Here is a 25,206-nt window from a genome sequence, read left to right as displayed (position 1 = left end):
GGGAGTGCTGTTTACTAAATGTTTGTCTCCCCCCAAAATTCATATGTTGACATCCTAACCACCAATATCATGGTATTTGGAGGTGGGGCCTTTGGGAGGGTGATTAGGTCAAGAGGGTGGATCCCTCATGAATTCGATTATAGTCCTTATAAAAGAGACCTTACAGAGATCCCTCAATCCTTCTGTTAGGACACAGCAGGTAGAACCAGGAAGGTGCTTTTTTTTTTTTGGCCGCACTGTGCAGCTTGTGGGATCTTTTTTCCCTGACCAGGGATTGAACCCAGGCCCTCAGCAGACAGAGGGCGGAGTCCTAACCACTGGACCGCCCGGGAATTCCCAAGGTGCTTTGACTTTATACTTCCCTATTACAGAACTGTGAGAAATAAACGTTTGTTGTTTAAGCCACTCAATCTATGGTATTTTTATTTTAGCACCCCAAACTAAGAAAAGAGAAATTTTAAAATTCCATACAAGAGTTAGAATATCTGAAGAAAATAAAATCTCTAACCGATTGATCTAAATCAAAAACAACGTGAAAGGGTTTCCCTGGTGGCGCAGTGGTTAAGAATCCGCCTGCCAATGCAGGGGACACGGGTTCGAGCCCTGGTCCACGAAGATCGCACATGCTGCGGAGCAACTAAGCCACAACTACTGAGCCTGCGCTCTAGAGCCCGCGAGCCACAACTACTGAGCCCACGTGCCACAAAACTACTGAAGCCTGCCCGCCTAGAGCCTGGGATACGCAACAAGAGAAGCCACCGCGATGAGAAGCCTGCGCACCACATGGAAGGGTAGTCCCCGCTCAGCCCAACTAGAGAAAGCTCGCGCGCAGCAACAAAGACCCAGTGCAGCCAAAACTAAATAAATAAAAATAAATTAAAAAAAGAAAAAAAAACAACGTGAAAACTGGTTGCTTTCACAAACCTACACAGTTACACATCTCGACTTTTACATGGACTATATCTCAGAGAGCCTTCCGTAGTTGTACATGAAAATCTTCATCACATTGATTTACAGCTTCATAACATTTCATTACATTGATGTATTGCGATTCATGTAGTCAGTCTCTTACTGGTGGACACTGAGGTTGTCTCCAAACTTTTTGCTATTATCAATATTTACAATGAATGACTTGTACATAAGTCATTTTGCACATATGTATATATATCTGATAAATTCCTGGAAGTAGAATTGTGAGGTCAAAAATACATCCATTTTTACTTTTGGTAGAAATTGCCCCCTTTTCTCCACAGAGCTTGTACCAATGTATACTCTGTAGCAATGGAAGTGGGGAGGCTGTTTTCCCCCTTTCACTGATATTCCTGAAATGGTCAGTGACTAATATCTCAGAGCAATTTTTTTTTCTCATATTGTAAGTTTGGGTGTCTTTTTACATTTGTAAAAGCCAATTGTGTGTGTGTGTGTGTATTGTGTGTGTCAGTGTGTGTGTACTCCCTGTTTATATCTTTTGCCCAATTTTCTATTGTTTCTTTTGATAGTTCTTTCAGTACCGAAGAAATTAGCCCTTTGTAATATGTCTGAAATATTTTTCTGTTTGCCATTTCTTTTACTTTGCTTATGATGATTTTTGTTGTGCAGAATTTTTTTTTTTTTTTTTTTTTTTTTTGTGGTATGCGGGCCTCTCACTGTTGTGGCCTCTCCCGTTGCGGAGCACAGGCTCCGGACGCGCAGGCTCAGCGGCCATGGCTCACGGGCCCAGCCGCTCCGCGGCATGTGGGATCTTCCCGGACCGGGGCACGAACCCGTGTCCCCTGCATCGGCAGGCGGATTCTCAACCACTGTGCCACCAGGGAAGCCCCTGTTGTGCAGAATTTTAAAAAGAAAATTTATATAGTCAAAATTATAGAACTTTCTCTTAGACTTGTGGAATTTATGTTCATCTAAGAAATTTCATCTCCATTGTTGGCTTATATAAATATATTTTCCTCAATTTTTCCAGCATTTTCATGGTTTCTTCATGGTTTCAATCTTTGATTTGTTTGGAATTTATTTTGGTGAAAGATATGAGATATGAATCCAACTTATTTTCCCCCTGTTGGGTACCCAGTTATCTCAACACCATTTATTGAATAAGACACCTTTCTTTCCCCCTATGGGTTTGAAGTACCACCTTTATTATATGCTGAACTTTTCTATGTGTTTGGGTCCATTGATAGACTTTCATTTTGTTCTATTGACCTCTTGTCCATTCCTGCACTGGTACCAATTATTTTAGCTTTATAATATAAAGATCTGAGGTTAGTTCTCTTCATTACTCTTTAACTTTGAATTTACGCTGTAAGTTAAAATTTACAACTTTATGATGTTGAATTTTCCTCTTCAAGACATAGTAAACCTTCCCTTTAGCTCCAAGTCTTCTTTTCTGCTTTGGTAGTGTTGTCTTCAAGGAGGACTTATACATTTTTTTTCCCTATTTTATTATTGTTGTTGTTATTGGCAGTGAGATTTCATCTATCTCATAACTGGTCATAAATAGATAGATAGATATTGATGTCAAAAAAACTATACTGGGCTTCCCTGGTGGCGCAGTGGTTGAGAGTCCGCCTGCCGATGCAGGGGACATGGGTTTGTGCCCCGGTCCAGGAAGATCCCACATGCCGCGGAGCGGCTGGGCCCGTGAGCCATGGCTGCTGAGCCTGCGCGTCCGGAGCCTGTGCTCCGCAGCGGGAGAGGCCACAACAGTGAGAGACCCGCGTACCGCAAAACAAAAACAAAAACAAAAAAAACTATACTGATGTGTACATATTAACTTCTGATTGAATTTTCTTGTCTTTAGGCCAATCATAATCTTCATTTGGCCACGAGCTCCGCCCCCTGCCCCCAATCATATTAAACAACTTGTCTTTTTAAAAAAAAATAAATTTATTTATTTATTTATTTTTGGCTGCATTGGGTCTTCATTGCTGCACGTGGTGGGCTTTCTTCAGTTGCGGTGAGCGGGGGCTACTTTTCGTTGCGGTGTGCAGGCTTCTCATTGCAGTGGCTTTTCTTGTTGTGGAGCACGGGCTTAGGTGCGCAGGCTTCAGTAGTTGTGGTGTGCGGGGCTCAGTAGCTGTGGCTTGCGGGCTCTAGAGCGCAGGCTCAGTAGTTGTGGTGCACGGGCTTAGTTGCTTCGCAGGATGTGGAATCTTCCCGGACCAGGGCTCGAACCCGTGTCCCCTGCATTGGCAGGTGGATGCTTAACCACTGCGCCACCAGGGAAGTCCCCAAACAGCTTGTGTTTTTCCTGAGGGAATTTAGATTGATAGGCTGGCTTAGATTCAGAAACAAACAAAATAATTGGAAGGAAAACATGGGACAATATACAATCAAGTGCTTATTAGTTACTGTAGTATCTTTAGTACAACACAGAGCTCTCTGAGCAGTATGATTAGTGCACAGGGTCAAGTGTGCCCTCTCCATACAGTACGGAAGTGTTTGGTTATCAAAGGGTCCAGTAAGAATTAAGGACAAGCCAGGTGAAGACAGAATGGGTGGTTCTCACAGATGCTTCAGATGGGTTGGGCTATGTAATCAGGCAGTGCTGGGAACAGCAGGACAGAGTGGGGAAAGCACGCCAAGCAGAACACCTCACGTGTCCCAAGTGGTCATCAGGGAAACCACATGAGTCTCAGGGAGGGGATTCTTAGAGTGACGGAGAGGCCAAGATTGGGGGAAAACCCACTGTTCCCTGAGCCCACACTGCCTAATCCTACAAATCCATTCATTCAAACTTTGTTTTACTCCCCTGTCTTCTTCCTTCCAGCACCACCTTGGGCAGATAAATCAACATTTATGTTTTTCATTTAGCTATTTGCTGGCTGCTCGTCGATGTCAGACACCGAAGGAACTGAAGATACAGGCTCTGTCTTTTCCACAAAAGGGCACTTACCTTGGACCAGTGATGGGCTACTACGTTATTCAGTGCTTTCATAGGGCCACACTGGGAAAGTGCCTCGCTGTGAGGTATAGAAAGAAGCAAGGCCAGGGAGTTTGGATCTCAAAGACGGGCTCCCATATATTTGTAAATAAACCAACAAACGACTTGAGTAGGACTTCGCCAGGTGAAAGAGAAGGAGAAAATAGTATCAAGTGGATGAAACAACATATGTAAGAAATGCAGGAGAGGGACTTCCCTGGTGGCGCAGTAGTTAAGAATCTGCCTGCCAATGCAGGGAACACGGGTTCGGGCTCTGATCCAGGAAGATCCCACATGCCGCAGAGCAACTAAGCCCGTGCGCCACAACTAAGCCCATGTGCCACAACTACCGAGCCTTCCCTCTAGAGCCCGTGAGCCACAACTACTGAGCCCGTGAGCCACAACTCCTGAGCCCGTGTGCCACAGCTACTGGAGCCCGCGTGCCTAGAGCTCGTGCTCTGCAACGAGAAGCCACTGCAATGAGAAGCCCCCGCACTGCCACAAAGAGTAGCCCCTGCTCGCCGCAACTAGAGAAAGCCTGCACACAGCAATGAAGACCCAAAGCAGCCAAAAATAAATAAATAAATAAATAGATTTATATTTAAAAAAAAAAAAAGAAATGCAGGAGATGAGAAACCCTGAGTGGAGGAGACAGGAGAGGTAGCTGAGGCCTTCAGGAGGATAGAAAATCCCATCAGGCCCCAAGAGTCATAATTACAATTTCAATTTAGGGTAAAATGTTAAGCAACTTCTTTTTCTTTTTCTTTTTTCTTTTTCGGTACGTGGGCCTCTCACTGTTGTGGGCTCTCCTGTTGCGGAGCACAGGCTCCGGACGCGCAGGCTCAGCGGCCACGGCTCACGGGCCCAGCTGCTCCGCGGCATGTGGGATCTTCCCAGACCGGGGCACAAACCCGTGTCCCCTGCATCGGCAGGCGGACTCCCAACCACTGCGCCACCAGGGAAGCCCCCTAGATCCAATTTTAAAGTCCATTTCTGCCTTGGCTTAAAGGTAGGCTTATTGATTTAGATGCAGGACCACTTGGAAAGAGCTATCTGTATAGGATGAGAAGTAAGCAGACAAGCCTCCGCCCTGCGGGTTTCCTCATTTCCATCCAAGCCATCATCTCTGTGAACTCGTGGCTCTGCAAACTAGTGTTTCTCCAAGAGTGGTCCAGAAAGCACTAGCATCAAAGATAACTTATTACACAGGCAGATTCCCGAATGTCACCCCACTTACTGTTTCAGACTTTCTGGGGCGGAGGCTAAGCCTTCTGCAAGTTAGCAAGCTCTCTGGATGATTCTGTGCACACACCAGAGAGAGGACCCCTGTTAAGTAAAGTTGCTTTGCTGGATTCTAACCACAACTGAGATTTCTAACTGCCGGGTCCCCATAACCATCCTGAAAAAAGGTTGGAGGGGGTCTCTTCACTCAACTTCAGAGACAGCACAAAGTCCGATTGCAGATGATGGAATTCAGCTTATGGAATGATGACTACACAACTTAACAAAACATGTAAGCATGGTAAGGTACTACGTAGTGATTCTCACAACGTCCAGTTGCCCCTTAGTGTAGAATGGGTGGACTCTTCTTTGATGGTGTTACTTTTCCATGTTCATGGGTTTGTGTGTCCTACTAAACTGCAAATGATACCTGGCAGAAGGCATTGTCTTACCTCAATTTAATTCCAAAGGCCAGATTTTGTCTGGTCTCCCAGGTTGTTGTTCAAAGCTTCTAATTACAGTCTTCATCAACCATCTCGATGAATCCAGCTACTTCTACTTCTAATTTAACTGGGCATAACACAAATGCTGGAAAATAAGGCTTGTTCTGCTTTAAAACACCTCACCACCCCTTGAGAGGCAGGAGCCACCTGCTCTATGCCGAGGCTCTGGGAGGAGCTGTTTCAGCAGGAAGCCCGCTGGGCGGGGTGTCCTCAGAAGCTGTCTCCCACCCGGCACCACGCGGCAGCAGCCCTTGCAGGGTTTTCCTGTTTAAACTTCTCAGCCCTGGGCTTGAGAACATAGTGCTCTAGAGCAAGACAGACCTAGGCTTCGGTTCCTGGCTCTGCAGACTTTGGAGAACTGAGGAACAGTCCCTACCTTTCACGGGGGTTAGGAAATCACCCATGTGACGTGCTCAGCACAATGCCTGGCTCCTGGGAAGCACTCCAGGGGTGACGGCCATTCATACCCGCTCCTAAGGGCTACGTCCCCACCACACCCTCCTGTAGCTCCGTGCGTTCCAAAGTCTGCTTTGTTAGAGCACGGGACCCAGCACACTGCTTGCCCCCAGAGAAGTGGCACTTTGGTCCTTGGGTTGGACACACGGCTTAACTTCTTCTGAGAGGAAATGAGTCACAGCGGTCGTCTTGCAAGTAGGAAGGCAAAAAAGAACTGTTGATTTTGCTTTTCCTCACACTTAAAAAAAAAAAAATCTCCATTTTCTCTTTTAAAACTAAGACAACATTGTCAATCAACTATACTCCAATATAAAACAAAAAGTTAAAAGAGAAAAAAGACATAAAAGACCCCCCCAAAAAAGTCAAGTGAAAAAAAACAACTATAGAAACCACAGCGGGAGCACAGAGAGGGTTAGTTGCTATAACCCTGAGGGGTAGTTACAGTCGATATTTCTATTGTATAGATGAGAAAACTGAGGAACAAAGTATATGTCCAGCCTAGCATGTGGGTAAAGCTGAATAACAAACCCAAATTGAATTCAGAGCCTATGCCCTCACCCACTGTGGTGTGTACACGGACAAAAGACTTAGCTATACATCACATTTATAAGACTTCTTTCCTAGTGTTCTATGATAAACAGAGATGTACTATTAAATCTCTTTTAAGATTTCTATTAATAAATAAGGATTAAATTTTATATGGTATTGACCGAGACCATTAAGCTGTTCTAGATACTGGAGAGGAAAAAAAGAAAAAACAAAATTTGTAAATCTAGGTACAGATACAAGAACGACCTTTCATGGCATAATAGCTACTGATGATATAAATAAGCTATTAGTTCTGTTGTCAATTTTGATACGTGATCATATGTACCCACCTTGATGTTAACTATTAATCAGCATATGGTTATCTCCTCACAACCTGAATTATAGGGAAATCATCATATAAGTTACACTGAATTCACAATTCTACACTTCAATATTTAACATTTTAGTGACCAAACTTGCAAATGATTTTAAAGATACCCCCCCAACACACACAAAAACAACATAGTTTCCATGTAATTATTTATTTTTTTTATTATTTTTTTTTGGCTGTGCCACACGGCATGAGGGACCTTAGCTCCCCAACCAGGGATCAAACCCGCGCTCCCTGCAATGGAAGCAAGGAGTCTTAACCGCTGGACCGCCAGGGAAGTCCCTCCATGTAATTTTTAACACATATTTGTATGAATACCCATATATGGTGGTGCTTTTTGATTCTTACTTTTAGCCCTTATTTAGGGAACCAAGTGGTTCTGTGCTCCCCATATCCTATCTTGGGGCTAGTGACACAAATTGCTTCTGCAGTGTTCACAAACTAATACGTAGTAGAATGTTAGGAGAAACTTAACCAGTAATGTTGGTCAAGTTCCCAAACACCCTTGTCTATAGAAAGGATGGATCTGAGAGCACACATTAGGTAGGACAGTTTGCATCATCTGGCCCGGAAAATGAGGTCATGGAACGACGCCCTGGTGGCTGAAAAGGGGACATGAGCTAGGCAGGTCTGGCAGGCAAGCCCCGCGCACTGGCGCAGAGTGAGGGTGCTCACTTCAGAGGATGGGCACCAAGAGGGAGTCTAAATAAGGAAGTTGGCATGAGACAAAGAGCCTCGAAAAGAGTGGGATGACACGCTGCCAGCCTGGAGGAGTCTGTGCCTAGGAAGGGATTCTTTTCATCAACAGCAATGTCTGCAGAGAGGTAAAGAGATCCCAGAAATGACAGAGTACTAAGGAAGAGTCCAAAGAGTGAGTTTCCCTGACAATAGTTTCAGGCATTAGAGGCTCCATGACCACGCTGACTGCTTTATGTTAAATGGAAAGTGCTGGCCAGGCACACCGTGGTGCCATAACTAAGGTTACAGCTGTCAGACCTTTGAAAACTATGTATTTCTTACCCAGCAGAAGAGTGTGAACATGTGATTTTAACGGGCATGAGTTAAATACAATGAGATATCTGCAAGCTCACACCTCTGAACAGTCGATGGTAACGGGCAATTAGTATTTTCAGAAAATAATATATTCTCATTTTAAAATGTGGTACCAAAATAAATGTTTAAAGGGACATATGTGAGAAAGGTTAAAATAATAGTCAACAAGATTCTTAGAGAGGTGTACTGACACAGACCCATACATCTGCAACAAAGAAAACAACTCTCCAATCTCTTCATCCTTTACTTTATATCACAAATGCTGTGCCACCACTAGATGATATATTAATTTTATTTCTTTACATAAATTGAGGAAGAAACATAAAATCAGATCCAAAAATATTACATGGCGTTCAGGGAGGTGTATTTTGGTGCCCACCAGAAAAATGATCTGAAATTTACTTTCAAAACTGAGACACACTTGTTTAAAAGCACTATCCTGGCTCCTTTTTTGTTTTGAATATATCCTGTTTTTTCTCGAAGTCTCAGTAAATGGATTAAACAAGTTCTGGCTTACAAGGTTAACATTCCAGATGTTCCAAAAAATCGTATTCAACACATTCTTCCAGTTGCTTCAAGACCCTTGAGCTATCTGCGACGGGCGACTCCACAAGTAGAGGCCCCCGGGTGTCAGTAGGCAGTTTACTTTGGGTTTTAAAGGCACAATTCAGAGTCTTGAAGAATGGCATCAGTTGCCTAATGGTGGAAAGAGAATGCTGGCGCAGAAGAGGGAACTCGCTCTTCATGGCGATCTCATCGGAGCTGCTGATATCCTGCAAAAAACCCACAACGACGTGGCTTTGCTAAGGGTTAGAGATGCACGCGAGGCACGTGCAGGCGGTGAAAGCTAAGAGATGGGTCCTTTATGAAATTCACTGTCAGCGCTGATGGTAGCAGCATCAACTCAAATCCTAGGTCTTCAGCTGCCATCTTCCACCAGGATTTCACCCTGAGCCCACCCCGCTGGGGCCACTGTCACCTCTCCGGCAGGCTCTTCCTCTGAGTCACAGAGGAACTCTGTGGGCAAGACTACTTCTACAGGACTGTGTCACCCAGGAGGCTTTACCCCTTAGCAACTGGGATGAGAAAGTGACATATACATGCTAAAACAAAGATGAAATTTATAACCATCTCCAAGTCTGAACATTCAGTTAGGAGGCATTCTGAAAACTGTTCAAAATCATTAAAATCAAATAGCACATGAAGTACTTCACTCACTGCCTAGCCTTTCTCCCCTCTGCCACAAATATAACTGTTAAAAAGGAAAACATTTACCCCATATTTTAATTTTAGAAGTTCGAGAATCCTGACAGTGTGGGGTTTGCATTCTTGGTGATTCTCCTCTAGATCCGACGGGAAGGCAGGGCCCTCTGTGTCTACTTCTGGAACAAATGCCCACCTGTAACTGGAGGAAAGACATCGGAGGTCAGGCATGCTGGCTTGGAGCCCACTGAAAGAGTTATAAACAGTTTTACTGAGATGTAAATCACATTCACCGGTTTAACGTGTACAAATCCATAGCTTTTGGTATATTCACAGAACTGTACGTCCACCACCATAATCAATTTTAGGATATTTTCATAACCCCAAACAGAATCCCTGTTCCCATTAGCCCTCACCCCTCAATCCACTACACCCCTTTGATCTAGGCAACCACTCATCTATTTTCTGTCTGTACAGATTTTTTTATACTGGACATTTCATATAAATGGAATCACATAATACATGGTCGTTTGTGCCTGGCTTCTTTCACTTAATATCGTCAAGGTTCATCTGTGCTGTGGCATGTGTCGGTACTTCATTTCTTTGTATTGTAGAATATTTAATTGTACGGATACACCACATGTTATTTATCCACTTGTCAACTGATGGACATTTCTCTACCTTTTGCCTATTATGATTAATGCTGCTGTGCATACTCATGTCATTGGAACTCACTTAAAAAAAAAAAAACTTTCTTTTTTAGAGCAGTTTTAGGTTCACCCCAAATTGAGCAGAGAGTACAGAGGTTTCCCACTTGCCCTGGGGCCTGCTCTGCCATGCACAGCCTCCCTGACTACCAACACACCCACCAGAGGGGTACATTTGTTACAATCGATGCACTGACACTGACTCAACATCATCACCCGAAGTCCAGAGTTCACCTTAGGGTTCGCTCTTGGTGCCGTAACTTCTATAGGCTCGGACAAGTGTGCAATGACATGTATCATACGAAGTAGTTTCACTGCCCTAAAAATCCTCTGTGCTCTGCCTCGCCCTCCCCTCCCGCCTGGCACACACTCAGCTGTTTACTGTCTCCACAGTCTTGCTTTTCATAGATCATCATATAGTCGGAATCAGACAGTATGTAGCCATTTCAGATTGGCTTCCTTCACTTAGTGTTTCTAAGCACAAACATTTCTACATGATTTCACTCTGTAGGGGAAATAGGACAGAGAGAAGTGGCATCTGGGGCCAGGCATGAAATTAGACAAATGAGCAGCTGTGTTAAGCCCACAGGAAATGTGAGCCCACAAGGGCAGAGCCAATCGGAGACGGCAAGTTCCATTTATTTAATTAAAAACAAAGAGACAAAAAAATTATACAAACCCAGTGAGGATCACCAGTGGGTGACTCTGTTTTATAAGAACCCAATAGCAAAACCCACCTAAACACACACACACACACACACACACACACACACACACACACACACAGAGAGAAAGAGAAACCCGTACATAAACACTACTGTGAGCCAAATTCCCCAAAACACAGATGTCGCAAGTAATGTGAAACTTGGTATTCTGAGCAGGCTCCTCGGCCACTAGCAACCCATGCTGCGGTGTCTTATATATTGTACAGGAAAGAACACGTGAAAGTGCTCAAGAGGAAAGAAAGTCATCTGCTTCAAAGAAGACACGTGGTCTTCTCTGACTTACATCTGAAATAGCGGCATCTTGTCAGGTGGAAAAGAAAGTGCTGTGTCCAAGAATTTGCAAGCTGATAAGTATAGGATAAGTTCACTCTGGGGTATCTCCCCCATCGAGGGCTCATTTCCATCAGAGACTGAAACTTTTATTCTGTTGATTTTGTTGCTGTTTCTGTAAATTTGCAAAGAAACTCTTGTTATAAATTCATTCACATCTGCCGTGGTCCTTTTGCCTATGCAATGTCCATAAGAAGGTTTTCCTTTTAAGAAATGGTCAGAATAGCTGGTCCCTTCACAACTACTTCAGGAAAACAGTATTTAGTGTTAGATAGCCCTGCGTCTTAAGGTGATGTCCATTAACCTTCATATATGTGTGCAGACTGCTGTACTACTCACCTCAATGATTCATCGTCCTCTTTCAGATCTTCTTCAAGCTGTATGAATGTCTGAATCTTTAAAAAAAATGTGAATTCAAGTTACTATTTGAGAGAGAGTAAACCTAGCTTAATGTTTAAAATTTATATGTCCATAAAAAATAGCAAATAAAGCAAAAGAAACAATCAAAAAAATGAAAAGACAACCTATGAAATGGAAAAAAATATCTGCAAACCAAATATCTGATAGGGTAATATCCAAAATATATAAAGAACTCATACAACTCAGTAACAAAAAAAAAGCAAATAATCCAGGCAGCATTATTTGCAGTAGTCAAGACATGGAAACAACCTAAATGTCCATCAACAGCTAAATAGATAAAGAAATTGTTTTATATATACACAACGGAATATTATTCAGCCACGAAAAGGAGGAACCCTACCATTTCCAGCAACATGGAAGGACCTTGGGGGCATTATACTAAGTGAAATAAGAAGAGAAAGGCAAATACTGTATGATCTCCCTTATAAGTGGAATCTAAAAAAATAATACAAGGAACTTCCCTGGTGGTCCAGTGGTTAAGACTCCGTGCTTCCAATGCAGGGGCCATGGGTTCAATCCCTTGTCATGGACGTTAACTAAACTTACTGTGATAATCATTTCATGATATACTTCAGTCAAATCAAGTTGTACACCTTAAACTCACACACTGCTATAGGACACATATCTCAATAAAACTGGAGGAAAAAAAACAGTTTAAAAAATAGCAAATAGGGAGTTCCCTGGTGGTCCAGTGGTTAGGACTCAGCACTTTCACTGCCATGTCCTGGTCATGGAACTAAGATCCCGAAAGCCACATGGCATGGCCAAAAAAAAAGCAAATAATATCAAACTGTACAGATTAATTGGAATAACTGACGTTGAGAGAGCAACTAGGATTATAGGATAAAATATCTCTATTTAAGCAAGAGCTGACTACGCACTACCAACTTGATTGAAAATTTTGCAGATAAAATTAGATATATATGAAATATTATTCCTGAAAAAGCATTTCTAAAAGCTCCAATTTTGCTTTCAAGAGTAAAATATTTGCACTTACCAATTCAGAGACCATTATTGGCCACAGTGAAGTCAAATGTTGAGCAGATATTCTTAGCAGCAAAACTCTGAAAAAAAGAAACATCTGAGCAGCAGCTATGGATGTCTGTCCAACTCTGAGATTGTCTGTCAGCCGTTCTAAGGAAAGAAGATTTTAGAGATGTCACACAAATAGGCAGTTTGGAGTTTCTCACTAGACAAAGAGGAATAATAAAATTGCAATTGCTTTGACATTTGACGAGAACCTCATACGGGAGACGGGTGTTGGGAGAATGGTTCTGTGCCCCGTGTTTGCCCCCAGCACTGTTCTTTGCGAGGCACAGCAGTTTGTGGCTTTTGCTAAAGAAGTGAATCAAGTTCCTCTTATTCCCCTGCTGCAGCTGAGTAGAAAGGCAACAACTTCTGGCTCAAGCCAGAAATCCAGTGTGTGATCAATAAACATGTAATTATTCTTCTAAGGATATGAAACATGAGACACAGACACTGAAGAGTCTTTGGTGAGTGAGGGAACTATGAGATCATATAGATTGGTTGGCAGATGACACTATATTTTGGGGGTGAGGAGTGGCAAGTGAAGTGCGTGAATAAAATAGAATTATTCAGTAAAGTTTAGATTTGAGGACCATGACAAAAACTTTTAATTCCTGCAGGAAAAAGAAAAAAAGGTAAACTCTCTAGTCCCTAACAGTCTTCCCCACTTCTCCACTGAAATAACTGTTTGCAGAATGTGATTTTTTCCCATAATTTGAGGTTTCTTAGGACGATGACAAATTGCCACAGGAAATAGCTGAACTATGGTCATGCCGCTTAAGATTCGCTGTAGTAAATTAGTAATAAACTTCTCTTTACTTGAGGTAGCTTAAATGAGTTTTGTTTTGTTTTTGCGATACGTGGATGTCTCACTGCTGTGGCCTCTCCTGTTGCGGAGCACAGGCTCTGGACGCGCAGGCTCAGCAGCCATGGCTCACGGGCTCAGCCACTCTGAGGCATGTGGGATCTTCCCGGACCGGGGCACAAACTCGTGTCCCCTGCATTGGCAGGCGGACTCTCAACCACTGCACCACCAGGGAAGCCCTTAAGTGGGTTTTTACTTCTTGCCTTTAAAAATACTCTGACCAAATGAAGGATCGTGCATAGATCAGACACTTGACAAACAGGTTGGCATTTTTAAAGAGTGGTTTGTGCTTTTGGTTCTGGACAAGATGGAGTAAGTATAATACATCCTATTTATCTAACTGCAAACAAATAAACAAACAAAAACCTTGAACAAAAATACATAAACCAACTATCAGAAAAGAGGTGAAGGAAACATGGCAGGACTGGGTAGGAACCTTGGGACTTAAGGAATGACCTGGAAGTGGGTTCCATGTGGTTTTTAAATTTTTTATTTTATTGCAGCTTAGGCAATTGAAAAGAATGTAACCTGGAATGCCAAAAGTCTCAACTTGAATGAGAAAAGATACCCAAAAGACACCAATGCAGAGATAATACAGAGGTTGGAATTATTGGAAAAGGATTTTAAAGCCGCTATCTAAAAATACTCTAATAACCAATTATGGACGCTTGAAACAAATAAGAAATAGAAAGCGTCAGCAAAAAAATACAAGATACAAAGAAAAGTCAAATAGAAATTTTAGAACTAAAAAATAGAATCACCAAGATAGAAAAACTTACTGTTGAGCTCAGTAGCAGAATGGAGATGACAGAGGAAGAGGGGAATTCAGGACACAATCAATAGAAATTATGTGAGCTGAACAAAGGAGAGAGAAAATATCAGAAAAAAAAAATGAACAGAGTCTCATAGACCAGTGGGACAACAAAAGAGCTAACATTTGTGCACTGGAATCACAGAAAAAGAGAAAAAAGAGTATAGGTTGGAAAAATATTTTAAAAATAATGACTGAAAACTTTCCAAATGTGGTGAAAGACATATATCTACAAATAAAACAAGCTGAGTGAACTCTAAAAGGGATAAAACCAAAGAAATCATGTTCAGTCACATAATCAAACTTCTGAAAACTAAAGACAAAGAAAAAAATCTTGATAGCAATCAGAGGGAAATTATACATTACCTAAAAGGGAGAATAATTCGAATAATAGCAGATTTCTCCTTAGAAACCATAGAGTCAGAAAGAAGTTGCCATTTTCAAGTGCTGAAAGAAAAGAACTTCAACCCAGAATTTTTCTATTTCCAATGAAAACATCCTTCCAGAATAAAGGTGAAAGAAAAAAAACAACAACAACCAAACCAAACCAAGATGAATGAAGGTGAAAAAAAAAAGGCTCAATGAAGGAGAACAGTGCCAACAGATTTGCACTAAAAGAATGGCTAAATGATGTTCTTCAGACAGAAAGGAAATGATAATGGTAGGAAACATGGAACAACAGGAATGACTAAAGAGCAATAGAAAGGGTAAATAAATGAGTATAAATAATATCCTTTCCTCTTGAGTATTTATGTTGGACAGTGAAAGCAAAAAGTGTATCTCTATCTCCTTTGGTTCTAGTATGTAAATATAGTATTTCAGACAACTATATCATATGGGAGAAGAGAAAAGCAAATGGTGGTAAAATATTGATATTAGTAGACCACAGTAAGTATGTATATTCTATGTTCACTGTAATCCCTAGAGCAACCACTGCAAAAAGCTATATAAAGAGATATACCCCCAAACCACTTTAAATAAATCAAAATGGAATGCCAAAAAAATGTTCAAGTAACCTCAGGAAAATAGGAAAAGGGAAACAAAATGAATGAAAAGGAACAAACAGAAAATAAATAAAATGGCATAATATATCCTGACATGACATGTCAATTAAAAGAGATTGACTGAATGGATAAAAGGAATGACCCAGTTGTATGCTATCTTACACAAAACTCACTTCAAATATAACAATATGGCTTCCCTGGTGGCGCAGTGGTTACGAATCCACCTGCCAATGCAGGGGACACGGGTTCGAGCTCTGGTCCAGGAAGATCCCACATGCTGCGGAGCAACTAAGCCCGTGTGCCACAACTACTGAGCCTGTGCTCTAGAGCCCGCGAACCACAACTACTGAGCCCGCGTGCCACAACTACTGAAGTCCGCACACCTAGAGCCCGTGCTCTGCAACAAGAGAAGCCACCACAATGAGAAGCCCGCGCACCACAACAAAGAGTAGTCCCCGCTCGCCGCAACTAGAGAAAGCTCGCGCAGCAACAAAGACCCAACACAACCAAAAATAAATGAAATAAATAAATTTTAAAAAAAGATAAAACTACTTAAAAATATATAACAATATAAGTAGGTTAAAGGTAAAAGGATGGAAAAAGATACAATATGCAAACATTTTAAGAAAGCTGGAGTGGCGCTATTAATATAGGACAGAATAGACTTCAGAGCAAAGGAAAGTACCAGGGTCAAAGAGGGACATTACACAGTGGTAAGGTCAGTTCAACAAGAAGATATAACATTCCTAAATGTCTGTGCACCAAACAACAGAGGTGTAAAATACTTGAAGAAAGAACTGCCGGAACTCAAAGAAGAATAAGTACTGACAACTGTAGCTGAACTTCAACATCCCTATCCCATGACTGATAGAACTCCTAGGAAAACAGTCAGTAAGGATATAGAAGAACTGAGCAATACCTCAGCCAACAGGATCTAATAAACACTTGTAGGACACTCCACTCAACACCAGCAGAATACATCTCATTACGTGCTCGTGGAACATTCACCAAGACTGCTTTACGACCCATGATATAACCGAACTTCAACAAATTTAAATCCTAAAAAGAATGTTCTCTGACCATAATGGAATCAAACTGGAAACTAATAACAGAAAGATAACCAGAAACACTTGGAAATTAACAAACTTCTAAATTAGATATGGGGTGAAGAAGTATCAAAGGAAATAAAAAATATAAAGAAATGAATGAAAATTACAATATACCCGATTTTGTGGGATGGAGTTAAAGTATTGCTGAGAGGGAAATTTATAGCACTAAATGCTTACATTATAAAAGAAGAAAACACTCAAATCTATAATCCAAGCCTCTACCTCACGAGACCAGAAAAAGAACAAAATAAAACCAAAGCAAGGACAAAGAAGGGCATAATAAAAAGCAGAAATAAATGAAACTGGAAACAAAACAAACAAAAATAATGTAGAAAAATCAAATTAAAATGTGGTTATTCGAAAAGAACAAGAAAAGTGATAAACCTCTAGAAAGACTGACCAAAAAAGAGAGAAAGCAAATTACCAATATCAGGAATGAAAGAAGGGGTATCTCTAAAGACATCAAAAGGATAACGAGGGACTTCCCTGGTGGCTGAGTGGTTAAGACTCCACGTTCCCAATGCAGGGGGCCCGGGTTTGATCCCTGGACAGGGAACTAGATACCACATACATGATGCAACTAAGAGCTCACAAGACACAACTAAGAAGCCCATGTGCCGCAACTAAGGAGTCGGCGAGCTGCAACTAAAAGGAGACCACCTGCCGCAACTAAGACCCAGTGCAACCAAATAAATAAATAAATATTAAAAAATAAAAATGTTAAAAAAAAAGGATAATGACATTTGAATTACTATTTAAATGGGAATGCAAAATGGTACGTCCACTCTGGAAAACAGTTCGGCCGTTTCTTATAAAGTTAAACACACGTTTACCATAGAATCCAGTAAACAAACCCTTGTGCATTTATCCCAGCTTGCAGGATCTTAGTTCCCTGACCAGGGACTGAACCTGGGCCCTCTGCAGTGAAAGCACAGAGTCCTAACCACTGGATCGCCAGAGGCTTGCTTTCTTTTTTTTTTTTTTAATTTATTTATTTCATTTATCTTATTTTTGGCTGCACTGGGTCTTTGTTGCGGTGCGCGAGCTTCTCATTGTGGTGGCTTCTCTTGTTGTGGAGCACAGGCTCTAGGCACGCGGGCTCAGTAGTTGTGGCTCACGGGCTCTAGAGCGCAGGCTCAGTAGTTGTGGCACACGGGCTTAGTTGCTCCATGGCATGTGGGATCTTCCTGGACCAGGGCTCGAACCCGTGTCCCCTGCATTGGCGGGCGGATTCTTAACCACTGCGCTACCAGGGAAGCCCCTAGGCTTTATTCCTAATAACCAAAGACTAGAACAACCCAGATGTCCGTCAGGTAAATGGATAAATGAACTGAGGTACACCCATAAAATGGAGTGTTAGTACTCATTAAAAAAGATCAAACTCTCTATACACCCATGAACATACCCCACTCGCCTTTGGATGGATCTCAAAAGCACTGTACTAAACGAAAAAAGCTAATCTCAAAAGGTGACATTTACATAATACGTATGATGTATGATTCCATTTATATAACATTAAAGTGATGGAGAACAGATCAGCGGTTTCCAGGGGTTAGCGCTGGGTGGAGGGTGTGACTATACAAAGCAGTGAGTGACGTGAGGGTGTCGCTTTGTAGCGAGGGAAGAGTTCTAAATCCTGGCTGTGGTGTTGGCTGCAAGAATTTGTATGTGGGAACTAGACGCACAGACACACACACAAAGAATGCATTGTAGAAACTGGTGAAATCTGAAAAAATCTCAAGTTGAGTTATGGTAATATTCCCACATCGATTTCCTGGTTTTGATGAGGGACTATGCTTATGTGAGATGTTATCATGGGGGAAGCTGGACGAACAGTACACAGGAACACCAGGTACTATTTGTGTAACTTCTTGTGAGTCTTAATCTACTTCGAGATAAACAGTATTAAAAAAAAAAGTGGTTTGTACACACGGGGCATATTTCATATTGACGCTCCAAATAAAAGCTAAATTCGTGAGATGATTCTTCAGCCAAGATGATCTATTTTAGAATCTCTAATATTCCTTTCTTAGCTGAGTGATAAACCTTACAAGCTGAAGGAGTCCTGGGTGAGCAGAGCCAGAGAAAGCCCTGAGCCAGAATGTCTGCACCACTGTCAAGGTCGCAGAACCTCGTTTAGGCTGGCCACATAACCTTGCTGAGCCCATTCCCCATCTGTGAAACTCACCTGCCTCAAAGGGTACCTGCTAAAGAACACAGCCTACTGTTGGGAGCCAGAGGGCTCAGACTTCAGTCCAGGGTGTGCCAGTTAGTGGCAATGCAACTGTACGCAGGTGTTAATCTCTCTGAGCACCAGTATCCTGATGTGAAAATGGAGCTAATAAAGGACAATGAAGAAAACTTAAAAGATGGGAAGGACTTCAATGGACCTGGAATGAGCCACACTCATCAGCTTAGAGGGAACAGTGTTCCCTCTAGACCTTTCTGATCCCCTCATCAGGGGCCTTTGTAGCCTGTCCTCCTTTCATCCTAGACAAGCAGCATTTTATCGTCCCTCCTGTTTAAAAAATAATTGCTTTGAGCCGATTTACTTCTTTTGAGATCAATGCAAAATTTATGTCACTACGAGCCAAGATGTGAGAAGCTGCTCAGTTCTGCACCGAGTGCCTCGATCGACCTCTTCCAGTGCTACCTGATGGTGATCAGTTGGGGGTGAGGACCCCAGAGGAGAGATGCCAGACCTTCCCCATTCCTGCCTCTTTTGATTTGGTCTCAACTATTCACCAGGGTGTGCAACTCAGGAGCTTCTGGATGCCTCTGCTCCCTTGACTGGGGCGTCATTGCTCCATGGGGCCAGTCAATGTCCCGAGACTGTCAGAGAACGTTCTGAATCCCATCACCCCAGGACCTTAGGGAAGCTGGGGACGATGACAATACAGAGGCAAGGGCTTTGCAAACTGTCAGGTAGTAAAAAACGGAAGGGGGTAAACATGTTTACTTCTTCCTCTTATTTTTTTAAAACAAGGACTCAAACAGGTATTTTTATTTTATTTTATTTTTTATTTTTTGGCTGCATTGTGTGGAATGAGGGATCTTAGCTCCCCAGCCAAGGATAGAACCCGTGCCACCTGCAGTGTAAGTGCGAAGCCCTAACCACTGGACTGCCACGGAAATCCACTCTACTTTTTCAAACATGTGGTATTTTTTTTTTTTTTTTGGCGGTACACGGGCCTCTCCCTGTTGTGGCCTCTCCCGTTGTGGAGCACAAGCTCCGGACGCGCAGGCTCGGCGGCCATGGCTCACGGGCCCAGCCGCTCTGCGGCATGTGGGATCCTCCTGGACCGGGGCACGAACCCGTGTCCCCTGCATCGGCAGGCGGACTCTCAACCACTGCGCCGCCAGGGAAGCCCCATGTAGTATTTTTTTTTTTTTAAAAAAAACAGCACTTGAGCTATCCAAAGTGGAGGGTATTTATTTGGAGAAATTCCTCTTTCCCCAAGGGCCCCCAGACTATCTCCTATTTAAAGTCAGCATTATGCTGACTTTCATATATGTTGTATGTATATAATATTATGTTGCCTCTACTTCTCTCTCCCTCTCTGAGCCATGATTTCTCAGAATTGGATGTTTACACCCTGCCATAGTCAGATTCTCCATACCACTGATTGAAAAAGGCCATTGTCTGTTCTCTTGTTCCACACATCTAATACTGTCTCTTTAGCTCTCTGGGCCTCACCCCAGGTTTTAGGAGAGTGTGTGATGGGACATGGGGGAGAGAAGGCGCAGGTGTTTCTTCCAAAGTGAGAAGGCATGGGGCTTCCCCGGTGGCACAGTGGTTGAGAATCTGCCTGCCGATGCAGGGGACGCGGGTTCGTGCCCCGGTCCGGGAAGATCCCACATGCCGCGGAGCGGCTGGGCCCGTGAGCCATGGCCGCTGAGCCTGCGCGTCCGGAGCCTGTGCTCCGCAACGGGAGAGGCCACAACAGTGAGAGGCCCGCGTACCGCAAAAAAAAAGTGAGAAGGCATGGCAAGGCTTGTACAATGCACTGCCTACCATGCTCGCCTGCTGAGAAAGTGAACTTCACGCTGCGCTTCTGGACCACTGTCTGATGGCCAGGGGCATAAAGCACCACCACAGATGCCGCCTGTGAACTAGAGGAAATGTGGTTCCCGTTGTTCTTTCTCCCCTTTAAATCCTGTAAGTATGCAACGAAGTTCAGCTTTGCCTCTGCACTGAGCAAAGTCTCTGGAGGGCTGCCACCACCTTTAACGGCATTCCTGGCCACCCTCTGATCCAAGCAGCCTCCTGCTAGTGATTCAAGTAAGGATTTGTCAATATCTGAATATTCACTTTCATACATTTTAAGTATTCAAGACGTTAGGTCATGAACATCTCCTTACCTGCTTTACAGGCTGAAATTATGTCAGTAGAAGTATAATGGTATTTTCACTGTTGCAAATATAAAATACTGTCATAATTAATACCCGTGAAAGCTGTTAATGTTTTGTCCTAAAATAATTAAGACCTTTCAAGTGGTTAATCAAGTAGGGACGCGGGCTGAGAATTAATAAAAATATTTAGGAAAAACACATGCCTTGTGAGCCGACAGATATTTATAAGAGCATTTTTTAAGAGGGTACAGTAAGAGATTTATATCATAATTCTATGTGGAAACAACCTGAATGTTCAACTGGTGAACTGGAACAAACCACAGAATGGAATACTATAGATAAATAGCAATAAAAAGAAATAAGCTACTGATAAATACAACAGAATGAATGACTCTCAAATACAAGAGGCCAGTCTCAAAGGCTACATACTGTCCAATCACATTCACATTTATAGGACATTCCAGAAAAGATGAAACTATATGAACAGAAAGAAGATTCAGTGGTTGATAGGGTCAGGGGGTAAGGGCAGGAGATGCCTTCTGAGGGGCACGAGTGAACTTTCTGGGGTGATGGAAATGTTCTGAATCTTGACTGCCGTGGTGGTTACGTGACTACATGTGTTTATCAAAATTCATAGAACTGTATAGCCAGAACTGTATGTAAATTATACTTTAATAAGTCTGAGCACCCCAAAAGGATTTACAACGTAATTCTAATATTTGTAAAATTGTTTGTTATACTAGCCTTCATGATATTTAATACAATTCTTGAAAGCTTGTTTATTTTATTATATTCCATTTAGGCTACGTGTCTTAAGGAAAACACATTCCTGTTTGAGAGTTCTTTTGTATCTTGGAGGAGGATGAATTAAAACAGAATGCTCACTTCGCCAACTCAACATTTTATGAGGAGGGGGAAAAACCTTTAAAACCATGTATAATATCCACAATCATTCACTTTTGAAGCAGACAAAGAATACCGCGAGTATGAAGAAGAGAAAAGACTGCTACAGAAAAATCAGGTACTTCTCCAAAATCTTGCTCTGTCACTGGCCTCACTTAGTATCTGCACTGCAGGAGGGATCCAGCAGGAGACAGTGCTGAAGAAGCACAGCCAGACTTTAAAAAACAACCTAATAAAAACTAATAGCATTATAGGACTTCCTGGTGACGCAGTGGTTAAGAATCCACCTGCCAATGCAGGGGACACAGGTTCAAGCCCTGGTCTGGGAGGATCCCACATGCCATGGAGCAACTAAGCCCGTGTGCGACAACTACTGAGCCTGCACTCTAGACCCCGCGAGCCACAACTATTGAAGCCCCCATGCCTAGAGCCCGTGCTCTGCAACAAGAGAAGCCACCGCAATGAGAAGCCCGTGCACCACAACGAAGAGTAGCCCCTGCTCGCCGCAACTAGTGAAAAGCTTGTGCACAGCAACAAAGACCCAACACAGCCCAAAATAAATAAATACCTTAAAAAATTTTAAAAACTAATAGCATTATAATAATTGATTTTTGTCTTGCCTTTTCAAACAAAATAAATTTATTTATTTCTATGTTATTTTCAGCTGTGTTGGGTCTTCGTTGCTGTGCACGGGCTTTCTCTAGTTGTGGCGAGCGGGGGCTACTCTTCGTTGCGGTGTGCGGCCTTCTCATTGCGGTGGCTTCTCTTGTTGTGGAGCACGGGCTCTAGGCACGCGGGCTTCAGTAGCTGTGGCACGTGGGCTCAGTAGTTGTGGCTCACAGGCTCCAGAACGCAGGCTCAATAGTTGTAGCGCACGGGCTTAGTTGCTCCGCGGCATGTGGGATCTTCCTGGACCAGGGCTCGAACCTGTGGCCCCTACATTGGCAGGTGGATTCTCAACCACTGCACCAGCAGGAACGTCCCATAATAACTGATTTTTAAAATAAAGTTTCAGATTTACCGATATATTTCCAAAGTTCTTCTACAATCACCTCTGCTGAGTACTCATTTAACGTCTGACCATTCCACCAACACCTGCCCTGGGCCCCTCTGGTTTCCAGCCATGTCGGCCACTCTGGGCCTGTCTCTTTTGGCGGGGGTGGGCTGGGGGAGGGCAGGACTTCTTACCTTGGATCAGAGGAAGGTAAAGGTGGTACTGATCAAGTTCTCCACTTAAGACAGCAAAAGCCTGGCGCTTTAGCAGCATGGCTTTCTGCTCAAAACTTGAGAACAGTTTTAAAGAACTGCTCTGCATGGCTGGAATAAATAGAGCAAATAAGTTCCATTTAGTGAGAACACTACAATGAGAGGTAAGTGATGAGAAATCCCTACTATTCCTATCTTCCCTGGTGAAAGATCACGGTCTTGATTAAGGGCATGCAGTTGTTACTCAAGTATTTACATTTATAAAAGTTCTTATTTCTTTCATGATACTGAGTGATGGGGTATTTGAAGAGGATATGAGGTACAGGAAAGCACTCCTAACCAATTGTGGTCAACTTATCATTACTTTCAAAAGTATTTTCTCCGCTATAAAACTGCAAAAAAGGTAGTTGAAGGCGTTCGTGTCAATAGACTGGAAATGGGAAGGCTCATTGACGTAGTCCCGACATATTCTGCACATCACATTACACTCTGTGGCCGAAATGGCACTAAAAAAGGTTTGAGCTGGGCTCTGAAATACGTGGTAAAAGCTGGTTATGACCAAAAGGAATCGGTCCTTTAAAGTGTGACTTATGTGCACATAACAGAAGAACTTACTCATTAAATCTTTAAACATTGTTTTCTCATGAGTCAGAAGATGGTCAATAATGGATTTCCAACTGGATATTAAAAAAAGCAAAATTAATTAAATATGCAAAGGGTGACAGTCTGATTAAAAGCATCAAGAAAAGAACATGTCCCTTTAAGATCTATTAAAAACTGCTTTCTGAAAAGTTAGTGAAAGGGATGAATAGTTTTTATATAAGGAAACGTTAAGCGAAAGCTTTTCATTTATAACCTTAACATAGGGAATGAATAACATGGGGAATAATGAATAATTCCCAGCTCACAATAAAAGAAAACACAAATTGTCAAGGTACCTTGGCTTTCACAAGGGTTGCCCTTAAATGTGTTCCCACAGATGATGTCCATACACTTGTGTTAATGGAAAGAATGGGGGTTGTGAAGACAAACACCACTTGTTCTCAACGGGTTCCCCACAGTGCAACAGGATTACAGCCATGGCCGCTGGTGGTGGCTGGGCAAACCCTCAGCCCACATAAAGAAGCTGACCAGTCTCCACCGTCTCCCCCTGCCATTAATGAAGACCTGTTCAGTCAAGCCAGGGGCAGAGTTACGGGTGGTTCTGTTGACCTCCAAGAAAAAGGCACAGCTAGTTCATCCTGTGCCTGGGATTCCATGGATCTCCGCTGCCCGCGCAGAGCCTGGCCAGCCTCAAGGTCTCAGTGAGGAATCGGGGAGTGTGAGCCGAGAAGTGGGATAAGGACACCGCAGTGTCACCATGGAGTCCCGTCATCTTAATGCTGGTCAAGCATTTTGTGATTACAAGATAAAGCAGTACTAGACCAAGTACCACTGGAACCCCATGCAATGCTCTTTAGGAAAAATGTGCTCTCTTACTTGAAATTCTTCTCCTGATTAAAAAAAGCCACCTTTGTAGTTTTGAGAAGACTTAATTCTGTTCCCAGAAATACACAGTTAACCCGTGAGTGGTGTCCTATGATTTGGGTTGATGCTAGCTGTGCTTCCATTTCAGGAATGAGAATTAATTACAGAAACCCAAACACTTTTCCACTTGAAGATTCAGGGCACGTTTTTTTTTTATCAGGACAGCATTTCTTACTGCACACAAGAAGTGTCCATCTGGAAGAAGGCCGGGTCCAAGAATAATTCCAGGACTTCTTTTTTCCAGGCTCGTTTCGTGTAGGCATAACCGCTTAGAGAGCTCAGCAGCTGGGCGCCAGCCCGGAAGCTGGGGGCATTGTAGGCACTGAAAGGGGTGGGAAGGGGAAAGGGCCAAGGTCAGAGATGGTGCAAGGAACCCCGCTGGACACATTTCCCATAAGCTACCTTTCCACACGTGGGTGGGGTACAATGGAGAAGGTGGCGTTACCTGTGATTGCGTAAGTAAGGAAAAACATAGTAAAGCAAACGTGAGATCAACGGCACCGCTCTCTCCTTCTCATCACTTCGATAAACCATGTCCAGGAGGGATGCCAGAACCTAGAAGAACAGGACCACCAGAAAACAGAAATCTCCTAAAGCAGGCGGCAATACAAAATTCAGTCCTCGGGGTATACACAGCCTAACAAGAAAACTCCACGGGGCAGCTTGAGGCCAATTCTGGCTTATGAACTCACCCGGGACGGTGCAGCCCGTGCGCCCTGGCCCCTGAGAATGAACGCCCTCACAAAGCCTCACTTCTGTGGGGGGATGACAAGCCAGATGCATATGTACCTCTGCCAGGAGGGAGAGGGCTTGCACGCTGTACACCGAAGGGGCAGACGCAGGCACCATTGCTGACGCGGGGGCAGCAGCATCTGCTGAAAGAGGCATGTGTGTTTTAATCAGGACAATAGGTCACCATTTATGCCCCCAAAGCATCAGATGAACT

General features: G+C 43.0%; 1 protein-coding gene across 4 annotated transcripts in view; it reads right to left on the bottom strand.

Moving 5' to 3' along the window:
- Nucleotides 1–7,574: 7,574 nt before the first annotated feature.
- The window catches only part of DOP1B (DOP1 leucine zipper like protein B), a 109,041-nt gene continuing 91,409 nt past the window's right edge, over nucleotides 7,575–25,206 (bottom strand). For 2 of the 4 annotated variants that reach the window (XM_079921239.1, XM_079921240.1), the window contains 10 exons: nucleotides 25,050–25,135; nucleotides 24,706–24,815; nucleotides 24,436–24,582; nucleotides 23,349–23,410; nucleotides 22,716–22,844; nucleotides 12,454–12,590; nucleotides 11,376–11,431; nucleotides 10,990–11,151; nucleotides 9,347–9,476; nucleotides 7,575–8,844 (listed from right to left, as the gene is read on the bottom strand). In XM_079921239.1, the coding sequence (XP_079777365.1) occupies nucleotides 8,593–8,844; nucleotides 9,347–9,476; nucleotides 10,990–11,151; nucleotides 11,376–11,431; nucleotides 12,454–12,590; nucleotides 22,716–22,844; nucleotides 23,349–23,410; nucleotides 24,436–24,582; nucleotides 24,706–24,815; nucleotides 25,050–25,135 (1,271 nt within the window). In that variant the 3' untranslated portion in view covers nucleotides 7,575–8,592. Of the gene's footprint in view, nucleotides 8,845–9,346; nucleotides 9,477–10,989; nucleotides 11,152–11,375; nucleotides 11,432–12,453; nucleotides 12,591–22,715; nucleotides 22,845–23,348; nucleotides 23,411–24,435; nucleotides 24,583–24,705; nucleotides 24,816–25,049; nucleotides 25,136–25,206 lie in introns of those variants that run through there. The other 2 variants (XM_079921241.1, XR_013828300.1) reach the window with 2 other exon arrangements.

Source organism: Stenella coeruleoalba (assembly GCF_951394435.1).
Source record: "Stenella coeruleoalba genome assembly, chromosome: 5".
Lineage (NCBI taxonomy): Eukaryota > Metazoa > Chordata > Mammalia > Artiodactyla > Delphinidae > Stenella > Stenella coeruleoalba.
Note: the sequence above shows the minus strand (reverse complement) of the source record. Positions and strands in the feature narration are given on the sequence as shown.